We start from the raw sequence: 14,612 nt of genomic DNA, 5'->3' as shown, positions 1-14,612 counted from the left end.
CCATGACTCGATTTGTATTTGTCTTAATCCGGCTTAACTCAGCTTGATTGAGCTAATAAAAATGATCGTATCACCCAAGTAGGATTGGCTTGATTACAGAGGGCTTGATGACGACTGGCTTGATAACAATTTAATGGTTAGTCTGATTAGCTTAATCTGGCTAGGCAAACTATGGCTCTGAAATGTGGTCAGGTAATATAACTACTGTCAAACTCAGCTTAATCAAGATAACCTTAACCCTGATCAGGTTAGGAATTAGACACCATTAATTAGGCTTAACTTAGTAAGGCCTGACCTAATTAGGTTGGTCTTGATTCATGCGGCTTCAGGTGGCAATGGTATTGCTAGGTGGAGTTTTCGGTTTCCACGAAATGAAACAACGAAAAGCCTAACTGCTCCGCTATACAATAACCATAGCCAAGGACAGCAACATCGTTGATTTTAGCTTGCCGGTGGTTCGAATGGTGGTGGCTAGTAGCTTTTCATGACCTTTTCGGCCTAGTTAATCGGCTCTGCCTGAATACGGGAGTCAGTTGTCGGCAGGAGTAACTCCCACGCACGGAGGGAGGAAAGCTGGCAGTATTGTTTTTGGAGGTGGGTTTGCCCTATTGATGCAACTCTATCGATAGTACTGTCTACACTATTCATCGTTTAGTGACTATCGAATGATCCACGGTTTTAAAAACAACCTAGGTCGGTGGACTCACTCATGACTCGACTCAGTCAGATTAACTCAGAGTCAGATCAAGCCGTAAATGTCAGTCTGAGTAAGTCCAGGTGAGCAATATGTTGGCGAGTTTGTGTTTTAGCCAGTTCAAAGCACAAGATACATTTCTTGAGTCCTTCTCAGTAAGACCCCCCCCCCCTTTCTTTTTTGCTTTGCCGACCCATTGAAAGAACTATACCGGTACCGATATTGTTAGCTGTTCCAGCTCTCATGCGGTATGGCGTAAAAGGTTGGCGGGTGTATCGAGTCAGAGCTAAAAACTGAAGTTGGTAATAAAGTTTTTCGAGAGCACCTTCTCCTTGCGTAATCAGCGACTCGCAGACAGCCGTTCGAAACTACGCCAGCGGCAGAATCTCCCCCGAGACATTGCGGATTCTTAATACAGGCAAAATTCACGAGGCGGACAAATACGTACACATCTTGTGGTTCCCTGCCCACACATCATTAGGTAACGCGGAGACCAATCCGAATGAAGTGGCGCACAACGTGGCTCGAGGTCTTACGTTCCGAGTCACGTCAGGCGAAGCGGCCACCCCAACGGACCTTTCTGCGCCGGTGTGGGAATGGGACGATCGGCTCACTAAACTTAATGACATAATTCAACACTATCGACTGCAAAGGCGGGAGTACCCTCCGCCTCACTCCAAGCTAAATCGGGCCCAGTCCGTTCAGTGGCGACAGCTACAAACACGCACATATACGAACCCTGTCATCATGCACCACATATATCCTGACGTCTATAGTTCTAATCTATGCCAGTACTGTACCACCAGAGCCACTCTCGACCATATCCTATGGGAATGTCCAGCATTAGTCAGAAAGTCTGGGGTCGCGGCCTCCAATGAAGACCTTCGGGCGCGCTGGCGGACTGCGCTGCTCAGTTCGGGCCTAGACAAACAACTTTGAGCGATCCAGCAGGCCAAGGAAGCTGCCGGGAGACACGGTCTCTCCGTTGGCCCCTAGGTGGGAGCCCATCCCAGCAATCTGCCAGAAATTAATAAAGTCTCTCTCTCTCTCTTCTCCTTGCATAGCAGAAATAAAACATATTAACAAAAACAGTTAACATTTCTGGCAACACTCCTCGGCCAACGACGAAAAGAGCGGGCGTTTTCGATTAGAGCAGACGCAGACCGTGCCAAAGCTTGTTTTATTGATTAACAAAGCTGGCGACTGAGGAGAAAACCATTGGGTACTGAAGTTGAGCCAGCTACGCAGTAGGTGGTTCTTAACGAAGCTGCAGCAGGAAGTCTAATTTGGTGGTTCCTTGCGAGGCAGCGACAGGAGTCCTGAACAGCAACCTCGAACGCAGCGCTAAAGTTACATGAAAAGGAAAGTAGAAGCAACACTTTAGAATTCTGGAAGTCATGGCAATACCCCCACATTTTTTGAAAGGGCTAAAAATTCAAAAAGAGAGGCAAAAGGGGAATGTGAAAACTTCCGATGAGAAATTTCTAAAGCTGTATTTACATAACGTACGTCATCGCGGACGGATCAGACATGTGATATGGGACGAAATTCAGATGCCTCCGCAACCAGCGTTCACACGGCATCGCAATTTCACCCCGAGAATTCCAACTGTGATTTGGGCTTCCGTCGTTTCATCATTACCTTCGCGCGGACCGAAACAGGGACGTGGGAACGGGTGACGTGGGAACGGGTGACGTGGGAACGGTTGACGTGGGATCGGGTGACGTAGGAATGGGGGAAGTGGGAATGGGTGACATGGGATCGGTTGACGTGCATGGGATCGGGTGACGTGTATGGGATCGGGTGACGTGGGAACGGGTCATGTGGGAACGGGTGACGTTCTTGGAATCGGGTGACGTGGGAACGGGTGACGTGGGAATGGGGGAAGTGGGAACGGTTGACATGGGATCGGTCGACGTGGGAACGGGTGACGTGGTCCGCGATGGCCACTGTCGAATTGCGACCGCGGGCATCGCGGACCACGTCACCTGTTCCAAAAGCCAACAACTCAACAGCCAACAATTCCAAAAGCCAAACGCCAACAAGTTCACTTGCTGAAACGTCGGCTCCACTCTCACCCACTCCCATGCTTTGCTCACGAATTTCTCACAAAAAACACTTGTGCATCCCAGCAAATTCTGTACCTACAGAACTTCTGTTCCCCGCGGCTTGAGAAATCGTTCAATATAGGAGGAGCAGGCCGGAAAGCACGAACATTGACACACTTGTGTTGCTTCACCAGAACACCTGGCTGTCGCGGGATCATTAAGTTGAATGCCTTAGTGGTAGTGGCAAAGAGGCCGACACACGTGATGGAACTGCAAGACTTCAAATTTCTGTTACATTTTGTGGTCTAAATTTAAAAAAATAATACAACGAAGTAACTTTTCTTGGTGAAAAGTGACTGCTTGCTTTTTATTATAAATTTATCAATGGTGATATTCGTGCAGTGTCACTGTGGTAATAACTTATTTTGATCACCAAAACTAACTGATGAATAAAACGATCTGAGCATTGCCAATACTAGACGATTGCATAAGTTGAATTGGTGATATCACCAGTCGAAAGAAGCTTCATTATTACAATATTGATACGCAACTACCGGCACAGCCTGTCTGGAAGAAAGAGAAAGACGACGTTGTTGGCTGGTTGTTGATGAACTGTCGCCATCTTGTTCGCCGAGCACAGTGCATCGTATTTAACTTATTAAATACGTTACCCGTAACATTATTGGTGGAGGTGGACGACTCCCGTACCTCGATGGAGACGCGCAGTGGTCGCAACACCGGGGACTCTTCGGCTACTTCAACTGCCAGTGCCTCATCCCCACCGGTCTCTCGATCTGAGTCAACAACCTACGTCACCCTGCCACCCCTGCGGGATCCTGGAACTTTCTCCGCTGACGGCACCATCGACGTTGACTCCTGGCTGCACCGGTACGAGCGAGTCAGTGCTACCCACCGCTGGGATCCGACGCTCATGCTGGCCAATGTTGTGTTCTACCTCGACGGCACGCCGCGGACATGGTTCGAAACCAACGAAGCCGAAATCACAAGTTGGGATCTTTTCAAATCGAAGATCCGTGATCTTTTCGGCGATTCATCTGGTCGTCAGCTCGCTGCCAAGAAGACTCTCGCCACTCGCGCCCAGACGTCTACTGAATCGTACGTGTCATACATTCTTGACGTCTTGGCGCTTTGTAGCAAGGTCGATCAGCGCATGTCAGAAGACGAAAAAGTTAACCATGTCCTCAAAGGCATTGCTGACGATGCCTTCAACCTGCTGGTTTTTAATAATGTCACGACCATCGACACGATCCTGACAGAATGCCGCCGTCTAGAACAGGCTAAAGCCCGCCGCGTCACCCACGGCATCACGCGCCTGCCGAACACAGCTGCTACTTCCTCGTGTGATGACTCCGTCCGCCAAGTTCCCCGATGTGACAACCTCACCCGCATCATTCGTCGTGAGGTCGAGGCAGCCCAACCAGTAGCTACTCCATTTCCAACGCCTGATCCTTCACCGACCACAATCTCACTGATACAAGCCGTCGTTCGTCAAGAATTATCGAATGTCGGCCTCCACCCCATTCAACCAGTCTACTCTGCCGAGCCTTTTTATCGTCGTCCATCCGCTCCTCGATATGGTTCCAACTACTCTCGACAGCGCAATTTGTCCGAATGGCGTACACTGGACGACAAGCCCATATGCTTCAACTGCCGACGTGTTGGTCATATTGCTCGCCACTGCCGCAATCACTGGGCTCCGCCGGCACGCTATGGGCCTCCTACCCAAGCCACTTCTGACCACCAGGCGTCCTCAACATTTGATTTTGGTTCCCCTATGCCGACCACATCCGCTGATCCTGCCGCACCTCTGACGAGACCTCGCTACGCCCGCTCGCCATCCCCTGCTCGCCGTCAATCTCGTTCGCCCCCACAACGCCGTCCTGCCTCTCCGACCTATTCGCAGCGCCCCCGACCGGAAAACTAGGCAGTGCAGCTTCTGGAGGTGAAGCTGCATTGACGACGACCTCTGCAAGAAATCCTCGTGTGACATTACCGACCACCCGGAATCTGTTGAACGTTACTTTAGACAATGTACCTGTGCGCGCGTTGATCGATACTGGCGCGCATGTGTCCATAATGAGTGCTGCTCTTCGTCGCCGCCTAAAGAAAGTTCTCACACCCGCCTCGAACCGAGCCGTTCGAGTCGCCGACGGGGGAACTGCCGCGATTATCGGCATGTGCTCCGCCCGTGTGACTATCGCCGATAGAAGCACTGCCGTTCTTTTCACCGTTATAGAAAACTGTCCTCATGAAGTAATTCTAGGCATGGATTTTCTCACCGCTCACTCGGCCCTTATAGATTGCTCAGCCGGCTGTCTTGACCTTGAAATGCCTCTACTTTCTGATCTGACCAACCCACCCCAAAGTCGCCTTTGCTGCATTGATTTCGCACGCCTTCCGCCTAACTGTGTCACACATATCGACCTCTTCTCTACACCACCTGTACCAGACGGTGAATACATGGTGGCACCAATTCATGCCGTGATGCTTACGCATGGCGTCGCTGTTCCGCACACCATTTTGACAATCGTTGAAAACCGCACATGCCTTCCTATTGTCAATTTTGCCCTCACAGCCCAAATTCTTCCACAAGGTATCTCCCTGGCTGAAATTACTACTCTACAAGACCATACGGTTGAACCCTTCAGAGTGGATGATTGCTGCACCTCAGACAATGAACCAACTCTATCACGTTCATCGGGCATCGACGTTGACCACATGGTACCTACAGACCTCGCTCCTGATCAAGCGGAAGCCCTTCGTCACGTCCTAGAGTCCTATAGTGACATTTTCGACTTCGCCAGCACGGCTTTAAGCCGAACGAGTGTTGTTACTCACCGCATCAATACTGGTGACGCGAGTCCCATTCACCGACGTCCATACCGTGTTTCCGCGTCCGAGCGCACCGTCATACAACGGGAAGTCGAAAAGATGCTTGCAAAAGACATAATCGAACCCTCTTGTAGCCCCTGGGCTTCTCCTGTCGTCCTGATCAGAAAGAAGGATGGAACATGGCGCTTTTGTGTAGATTATAGGCATCTCAACAAAATTACGAAGAAAGACGTTTATCCGTTGCCTAGAATCGACGATGCCTTAGACTGCCTTTACGGTGCTACGTATTTTTCCACTATCGACCTTCGATCTGGCTATTGGCAGATCGCTGTGGATGAGATGGACCGTGAGAAGACCGCATTCGTCACTCCTGACGGACTTTATCACTTCAAAGTTATGCCCTTTGGTCTCTGTAATGCGCCGGCCACATTTGAAAGAATGATGGACTCGTTGCTCCAAGGGTTTAAATGGTCAACCTGCTTATGTTATCTAGACGACATTATCGTTTTCTCGCCCACATTCGACTCCCATCTCAAGCGTTTATCGGCGATTCTTGAAGTTTTTCGTCGAGCCGGACTTCAACTGAACTCGTCGAAATGCCACTTTGCTCGTCGTCAAATAACCGTACTTGGCCACATCGTCGATGCCGCAGGAGTCCGCCCGGATCCCGAGAAAATTCGCGCCGTCACGGACTTTCCTGTTCCGAAGTCAACAAAGGACGTTCGCAGTTTTGTGGGCTTGTGCTCCTACTTTCGACGGTTTGTTAAGGACTTCGCCGTCATTGCACGCCCACTCACAAACCTCCTGAAGAAGGACACCCCGTTTTTCTGGGGCGCTGATCAAGCCTCATCTTTTTCCCAGCTCACGACGCTCCTTACAACACCGCCGATTTTAGCCCATTTCGATCCATCAGCTCCAACCGAGGTTCGCACTGACGCTAGTGGGCATGGCATCGGAGCAATGCTAATGCAACATCAACGCGGACATGACCGTGTTATAGCATATGCAAGCCGCCTGCTATCTACAGCCGAGCGCAACTATTCAATCACGGAACGTGAGTGTCTCGCTCTCGTGTGGGCAGTCGCCAAGTTTCGCCCATACTTATACGGGCGTCCATTCCGGGTAGTTACCGACCATCACGCGCTATGCTGGCTGGCCTCACTCAAGGATCCCACAGGACGCCTCGCTCGTTGGTCCCTACGATTACAAGAATACACGTTCACCGTAACGTACAAAACAGGGCGGTCACACCAAGATGCTGATTGCTTATCACGCTACCCTGTGGAAGAGGCTGCCCATACTGACACCTTTCCAGACCTTCTGTCTGTGACGCAGCTACTCAACCTTGGCCACGAACAACGCCTGGATGCTTCACTGCGAACCATCATTAGCAAGCTTGAGTCAAGGCCTCGCGACGCATCTCTACAAATGTTCTTGGTAAAAGACGGCATCCTGTATCGCCGTAACCTCGATCCATATGGCCATGACTTGCTCCCCGTCATACCAGCACATCTTCGTGCGACTGTTCTCAACCAACTTCATGACGCTCCTTTGGCGGGCCACTTGGGCGTCTCTCGCACATACGACCGTGTACGTCGTCGTTTCTTTTGGCCTGGTCTTGCCCGCTCTGTTCGACGCTACGTCGCCGCTTGTGAACCCTGCCAGCGCCGCAAAAAGCCATCTTCGCTACCAGCTGGATTCCTTCAGCCGATCGACATTCCCTTTGAACCTTTTTTTCGAGTTGGCCTCGACCTGCTTGGCCCATTCCCGATTTCCAGCTCAGGCAACAAATGGATCGCTGTCGCCACAGACTATGCGACACGGTACGCTATCACACGAGCACTTCCGACGAGTTGCGCAACCGATGTGGCGGACTTTCTGGTATATGATATTATTTTAGTACACGGAGCTCCACGCCAACTTCTCACTGACCGGGGCCGCACCTTCCTATCAGCTGTCGTTGAAGAAATCCTGCGCTCTTGCTCGGCCAAGCACAAGTTTGCCACTTCGTACCATCCGCAAACGAACGGTCTTACGGAGCGCCTCAACCGCACCATAACCGACATGCTTTCCAAATACGTAGCGGCCGACCACCAGGACTGGGACGTTCATTTGCCATTTGTGACGTTCGCATATAATTCGTCACGTCACGACACTGCCGGCTATTCACCATTCTATCTTCTATACGGCCGAGAACCCGCCCTACCATTTGACACCTTGCTGCCCTCGGTCACGGAGTATGCAGGCGAAGCCATCGCGCGAGCCGACCACGCACGCCAACTCGCCCGCAGCCGCCTGCAGGCTTCACAGGAGCACCAAAGACAGCTCTACGATTCCCATCATCGAAACGTGCACTTTTCACCGGGTTCCCTTGTCCTCCTCTGGTCCCCCACTCGGCGTGTAGGGCTTTCTGAAAAACTGCTGTCACGCTACACTGGACCATACCGCGTCGTTCGCCAGGTGACTGACGTTACATACGAGATCGTGCCAGCCGATTCAACGTCATCATCGTCACCTTCGAGTGACATCGTGCACATAGCCCGACTCAAGCCCTATCACCCTCCTTCTACCGCATCCGAGTTGCTCAAGCACCAAGACGGTGCTTCGACCGCCGGGGGGTTATGATACGCAACTACCGGCACAGCCTGTCTGGAAGAAAGAGAAAGACGACGTTGTTGGCTGGTTGTTGATGAACTGTCGCCATCTTGTTCGCCGAGCACAGTGCATCGTATTTAACTTATTAAATACGTTACCCGTAACAATATAATTAGTAATACTACCTAAGATGATATAGCTAGGAATACTGATACACTATCGAATAAACTATCAATAGTATATAGATAGTAATACTATCGCTAGTTCGTTTACACTATCGACAATGCCGAAGAAACCATCAAGAGCCAATTTACCGGCAGCTTGACATCACTAGTTCACCCGCCTACGTTCTCGAAGAATGTGATTTTGGGTAGACTTCATGTGCTTGTAATGTCGGTAGTATGGTTGAATATCTCCTGGGAAAATTTTAGGGGGATGGTGAGGACTGGGAAAAGAATCTTTTTTTGGGTTTGTCACCAGATCGTAGTCTGTTGTCTTCCGCATGCAGAGACACGTACGCATTGGTGTTGATATTCTCTCTATGATAACAGTTATTTCATTGATGTGGTCACTCCTTTATGGAAGATGGATGTCCTGTGGTGGAGTAGTTTTACGGGTCGCGGTGCAAAGTGAGGGGTCACAGGCTCCAATCCCCGGTCGCACACTTCGGCAAATTTTTGTTCGCAACCATATTTCTTTGTGGTTTATATATGTTTTGTTCCTTTTGTTCTTCTAGTGCCTTCGTTCACGGACAGCACCGACTTATTAAGAGCTCGGTTTAGCGGCGTGCCGGCCTGGAATAACGAGGAAGATCCTTTGGCCAGCGTAGTGCTGAGACAAGAATTCCGAGAGACGTCGGTGTTCGATGAAGGAACGATTGGGTAATTAATCAGAGATCTTCAATATTTCCATGACAAGAGCTGATTAATCAAATCAGATGAATGTTGATCTTAATGCACGCCGGCTGTTCTTGACAAGGAATTTTTAAGTGGCTTTGAATAATAAAAAGAAAAAAGTGCCACGCCGTACCTGTCTTTTACGCATAGGAGGACGTCAGAGACAGTTACAGCATGACACCTTTCACTTCTCATTCTTCGGCCAGCGTATTGCTAAGGTAGGAATTCCGGAAGACGTGGGTGTTCGATGAAGGAACGATCGGGTAATTGATCACAGATCGTCAGTCCTCGCATGACAGGAGCTGCAGGGTTAATGAATCCATATAAACCTTGATTTCAATTCATGCCGGCTTGCTCTTGACAAGGAAGATCCTTCGGTCGTTAAAGTGCTGAGACAGGAATTCCGGGAGAGTTGAGTCTTCTAGCAAGGGACGATGGGGCAATCAGTTTGGTAATCGATTTTCCAACGTATGATTAGATGACGAGGACGACACGATCAACGTCTCAACGCGGCCCTCATGCTTTACAGGGACAACGGCTGGTACAACAAATCTTTCACTTTGCCGGACAGCATCACGACGTGGTCTGTTCAGGCGGTAGCGGTGTCGCCGCGCGGTGGCGTTTGCGTTGCGAGGCCCGTCGAGGTTGTGGCCTTCAAAGACATGTTCCTGCAAGTCACCTTTCCCCCGACGGTCGTCAGAAACGAGCAGGTCGAGATCGTGGCGACCCTGTTCAACTACGACAAGGAATCACACGACGTGAGTGCTGACGTTTTGTGCAGTTAACTGTGTTTTAAACCGAGGCTTTACGTTTCTGAACGGTAAAAAAAAAAGGGCATTTTGTCAGCAGTGTGCAGTGAGACAGAGGTACCAATTGCTATACAGAGGCGGTTATCGATTTCCTTACAGCACAGCACTGAACTGCAGGTCATAACGAAACCGTTAGGTTACGTGTTTATTGTACATACGTACCCCTTCTTCCTATTCTCTCCACCATCCTTCATTACTCTTTCTCTCCCCTTTACCTTCTTTCCAGCGCGGAGTAGCAGGCTATCGCGCACCAGCTTTGGCCGACATAACGTGCGCATGCTTCTCCCTTAGGGGGTAGGTGGGCAAAGTTTCGGTGCAGTGCCCTCCCCCCTATCATGTCCATGTATGACTCACTCTACGCCCCCCCCCCTTCTCAGACCCCTCCCTGTAATGGAAATGCACGGGGCTGGCTTGGCGCATCGAGTCTCCTCCCCCCCCCCCTTTCCATATGCGCTTGCCTATGCTCGCCGAGCTCTCTACCTTCTGATATACAGCCGCTCTATTACAGTTTCACTGAACCTGCTGTTGTTGATGCTACTACTGCTGTCTGACACTCGTGAGCACTTGAAGGTGACGCACTTCCTGTTTCGGTTTTCGCATCTGGTCTTTTAATGCACTTCTGGCGTCCTCTTCTTGTCTTACTTCTGGTTAGCCTGTAGGTTTGAGCTTCCTGTTCTATTATATTCACTTGTGGTTTCCACCGCCGGTAATTAACTTCACTGCAGCCTTCAGTTTCTGACCTTTCTTTTTTCCTTTATGCTCCCACTTCCGGTCTCGTCAAACAGAGTAGTTTTGTGAAGGGAAGAGAGAGAGAATAAAATGAGGGAAAAGCAGGGAGGTTAACCCGAAAATGGGGTATCCAGTTTGCTACCCTGCACTAGGGGAAGAGGGAATGGAGAAGAAAGATGGGAAAGAAAGCGAAGAGGGAAATAGACGCGCGCTAAAAAAAAGAAAAAAAGGGGGCTGGGGTGCTATAGTCTATACAATAGGCCACTGCCACGCAAAAAGTTCAGTAAGGCCTTCAATGATTTTCTGTGAGCACACAAATCATGTCGGCTTTTAAGCACTGATTGTTCAGACAAAGGTCTGTCGTCAAGGCGAGCTAACGCAGCAGCTAGTTGCCGTCTCTGCACGCTGTAACGAGGGCAGTGACAGAGAACGTGCTGTATAGTTTCATCGCTGCCGCAATGACCGCTAGCAGCACTGTCTTCTATGTCGATTCGGAAGTCGAAAGCTTTCGTGAAGGCGACACCAAGGCATAGTCGGCAAAGCACCGTTGTCTCGAGTCGAGAGAGTCCAGACGGAGGCCGGAGTCGACGAGACGTGTCCAGTCTATGCAGTCGCGTGTGCCGTAAGCACTCGGTGTTCCACAGGGATTTTAATTCTGCATTAGTGATTTTTCGGATTGTCATTGCAGCATCAGTCCTTGAAAATGGTATAGATTCTTCTTCACCATCTTCGTGTGCTGCTCGGGCAGCTGCATCGGCATGTTCGTTGCCCAATATGCCGCAGTGACTTGGAAGCCACTGAAACGTGATTCTGTGTCCTTCGTAATCTAAACTGTTTAGGTGTAGAGCTATGCAATTTTAGCTTAAGAGAGAGAGATAGAGAGATAAATGGAGGAAAGGCAGGGAGGTTAACCAAGCTTGGCTCGTTTAGCTTAAGAAGGTAAATTACTTTAATGAGCTAACTTACACGCTAACTTACGCTAACACGCGCTAACTTAACACTGACGCTAACACGCACGCAATAACTCATCACAAATTACTAGGGCCAAGCTAAGAAAGTAGCAGAGCTAAGGAAGGGTAAAAACTGTAAGGACAAAGCTCTGGAAATAATTCACATAAAAATTGGTTTAGCTAAGTAAGGCTGAACTACTGGAAGCTGAAAAAGAGCTTTCTTGACATTGCAAAGAGATATTCATTGAAACTCTACCGAAATATCCGAATCTGGTGTTTATCTGGATATACCACCTTTTAAGTTAAGCTCTAATTCTGGATCGAAGTCCAACAGACAGGCGAACGAGCAGTTTCCAAAAGGCTTAGGCATAGACATCCTTCGATTTTCAATAGATATTTGTTTACCCCAACTCACGGTGAGATGAAAATCTATTGGAACGCTTCCCCCAGTGTACACACACGGACTGCGCTCCACGGCAAAACGAGAGAGAGAGGGGGGGTCCTTAGCCAACCCTCGAGTGTTTTGAAGACGCTGCTGCTACATAGCCTACGCAGTCACCCTTGAGGAAGGTACCAAGTCGGTTCCGAAACGTCGGGTTTCTTCAAAACTTTTGGTTGGGGTCTATATCATCTCCCAGTTTCATACCCAACCAGACAGACTTCTGTCAAGTGTTTACATTCGGGTCTTATCAAGTACGAGGCCCACGGGACGCTATCCCATAGAAGACTACCAAGTACTCTAAATCGTAACCACTCCTTTTAAAAAGCACAGGATGCGGTGAATGTTCGTGCATTATCCGCACACATTTCAGTAACATCTTTGACTGGGACGGTATTTTAGGGGAGAAGCTACTTATGACGTGGGTCCGTACACGCATTTCTTTCTTGGTATATGATCGCCTATAGCTCTATGATTCACTCAGCAGGTGCGGATGGATGGACGGAGGATTCATGGTTTACCGATAAAACCCTTCGGAAGCTACGCCCCACTCGTCATCATTCACTCCGTGTGTATGATGAAATATCCATGGTAGTAGAGTACCAAGTACTCTAACGCGTTTAAAAGCGTTTACTTAACCCTTTTGAGTTTACTTACTAGGACGACATAGTGCTCTCCGGTAGTGCAGTACATCTTATTCTAAATTGTCAAACATTTGTTCTATACACATGCTTGTCTGTTGCACAGGCATATTGTTTAAGATTATCTTATTAGATTCGGATGGGGGAGCTCGTCGACGTAAAAAAAGGGGTTAATGAAAGTAAACTTGTTAGTTGCCCAACCGCGTGACAGTGTTCATGTGTTCCACGAGCGCTGAGAATCCACAATTTGTACACCCCACAACACACACTACGATACATTTTTTTTCCTCTCTACTTTGCATCCCTAAATTTTTACGTATCAACGTCACGTAGCAACGGTTCCAAGCGCTCGTCACTTTTCTTTTATCCGTACGACAGGCCGAGATCTACCTGAACGGAGCTCCGGACTTGTGCATCGCGTCCAAGCATCCCCGGCTGCCGCACAAGAAACGGTTCAGAGTGGCGAAGAATTCCGCCGTCAGCGTCAGCTTTCCCGTAGTTCCCTTGCGACAGGGCACCTTTCCCATCACAGTTAGCCTCCGAGGTAACGGCCGTTTCGAAGATGTTCAGAAGACGCTGACAGTCGTGGTAAGCCGAATACTTCTCGAGTTCTTAGCGAATTGAGTGTGGAGAGGAAAATAAGACGCGAGTCAGTTTCGCCACAACTGCCAAGTGATGATCATCGCTAGTTCAATTATTGATTATCACCGTAAGGTCAACATGCCACATTTCTCAACTACTGCTGGCTCTCAATCGTTTGTTCCTCAAATAGCAAGTAGTTTGAACTATTCTCACCTGCATTCCTAACTGATGTAGCCAAGGAGTTTTTTTTTTTTTTTCAACCGCCTTGGATGTACCTGATTCAACTGAGCTTAAAGATGCCCTATTATGACTACTGCAGCATCACACGCTTGTTTGTTAGGCGTAATTTACTTTTCAAGACGTCATTTGGGTAAATAAAAAAATATCACAAGAAAGAACTCATATTGCCATGAGGGCGATTTGTTTTGAGGAATTGTAAGTATTACTTTTACTTATATAAAACTTTAGCCATGTCTTGAAATCAAATTTAACTACGAACATTGGTTCTCGGCTCAGGTAAGCACTCCGCTCGGTAGATAGTTAACAAACCTCTGCCACGTTGGAGCACCTCGGAGATGTGCGTCCCGCCTACGGTGAACAGTGCATGTAAATAGCTCGCCATACGCTGGACGATGTATGTGTGGTGGCCGAATGGCTTAACGCATCGCCAGCTCAGCGAGGGTTGCACGTTTGAATCCGTGGGTACACTGCTCGGAAAATTCGTCTTTTTGGGTTATATATATACATATATACAGATATATGGGTATACATATATCCATAAGCATACATATACGGGACAGCAGCGAAGTCCGTCGAGAGTGCCCATACAATTGTTCTCGCAATAAGAACGCAGGTTTCGTTGCGAGGATGACAATAAATCTCATAGCAACATATTTTGACAGCCCGAGGGGACGCCCGTTGAACAGAGCTTCACTCTCATTGTGGATCCAAGCAACGAACAACGTCGGCGAAAGAGGGCCGTTGTGACAAAGGCGTACAGAGGTCAGTGGAACTGTTTGCATTTTCGCACCGTTAACTGCATTGGGGCTTCAAAGAGAACCCGGTATGGGGCTGTGCATTAAAAAGCGCTTTTTGGCTCCCTTTAAATTGTGCATGCGTATCACTCTGTATTTACGCACCTGTCACAAGCACGTGCCCGCATGTGTCCATACACATTCGATATTAATATCTCATAATATGATAGTAATGATGTGCCAATCTTTCGTTATCAGATATCTTGGAGGAAGACGACCAGCGACAGTTGATAACGATCACTCCACGTTATCCTCATAACACGGTGCCGGACACTGAATGGTGCACGGTTTCGGTCATAGGTGAGTGCATAAGCCTTGCGTCGTTGTCACCTTGAAATGTAT

At 48.9% G+C, this 14,612-nt stretch overlaps 1 protein-coding gene across 2 annotated transcripts in view; it reads left to right on the top strand.

The window, feature by feature from the left end:
- Nucleotides 1–14,612, top strand: part of LOC119164935 (complement C3-like) — a 71,573-nt gene that overhangs the window by 30,949 nt on the left and 26,012 nt on the right. For both annotated transcript variants that reach the window (XM_075873353.1, XM_075873352.1), the window contains 5 exons: nucleotides 8,927–9,071; nucleotides 9,616–9,844; nucleotides 13,033–13,242; nucleotides 14,139–14,238; nucleotides 14,469–14,570. In XM_075873353.1, the coding sequence (XP_075729468.1) occupies nucleotides 8,927–9,071; nucleotides 9,616–9,844; nucleotides 13,033–13,242; nucleotides 14,139–14,238; nucleotides 14,469–14,570 (786 nt within the window). The remainder of the gene's footprint in view (nucleotides 1–8,926; nucleotides 9,072–9,615; nucleotides 9,845–13,032; nucleotides 13,243–14,138; nucleotides 14,239–14,468; nucleotides 14,571–14,612) is intronic.

Source organism: Rhipicephalus microplus, chromosome 9 (genome assembly GCF_043290135.1).
Source record: "Rhipicephalus microplus isolate Deutch F79 chromosome 9, USDA_Rmic, whole genome shotgun sequence".
Classification (NCBI taxonomy): Eukaryota; Metazoa; Arthropoda; class Arachnida; order Ixodida; family Ixodidae; genus Rhipicephalus; species Rhipicephalus microplus.
The sequence above is the reverse complement of the archived record's forward strand: the minus strand, read 5'-3'. Positions and strand labels throughout refer to the sequence as shown.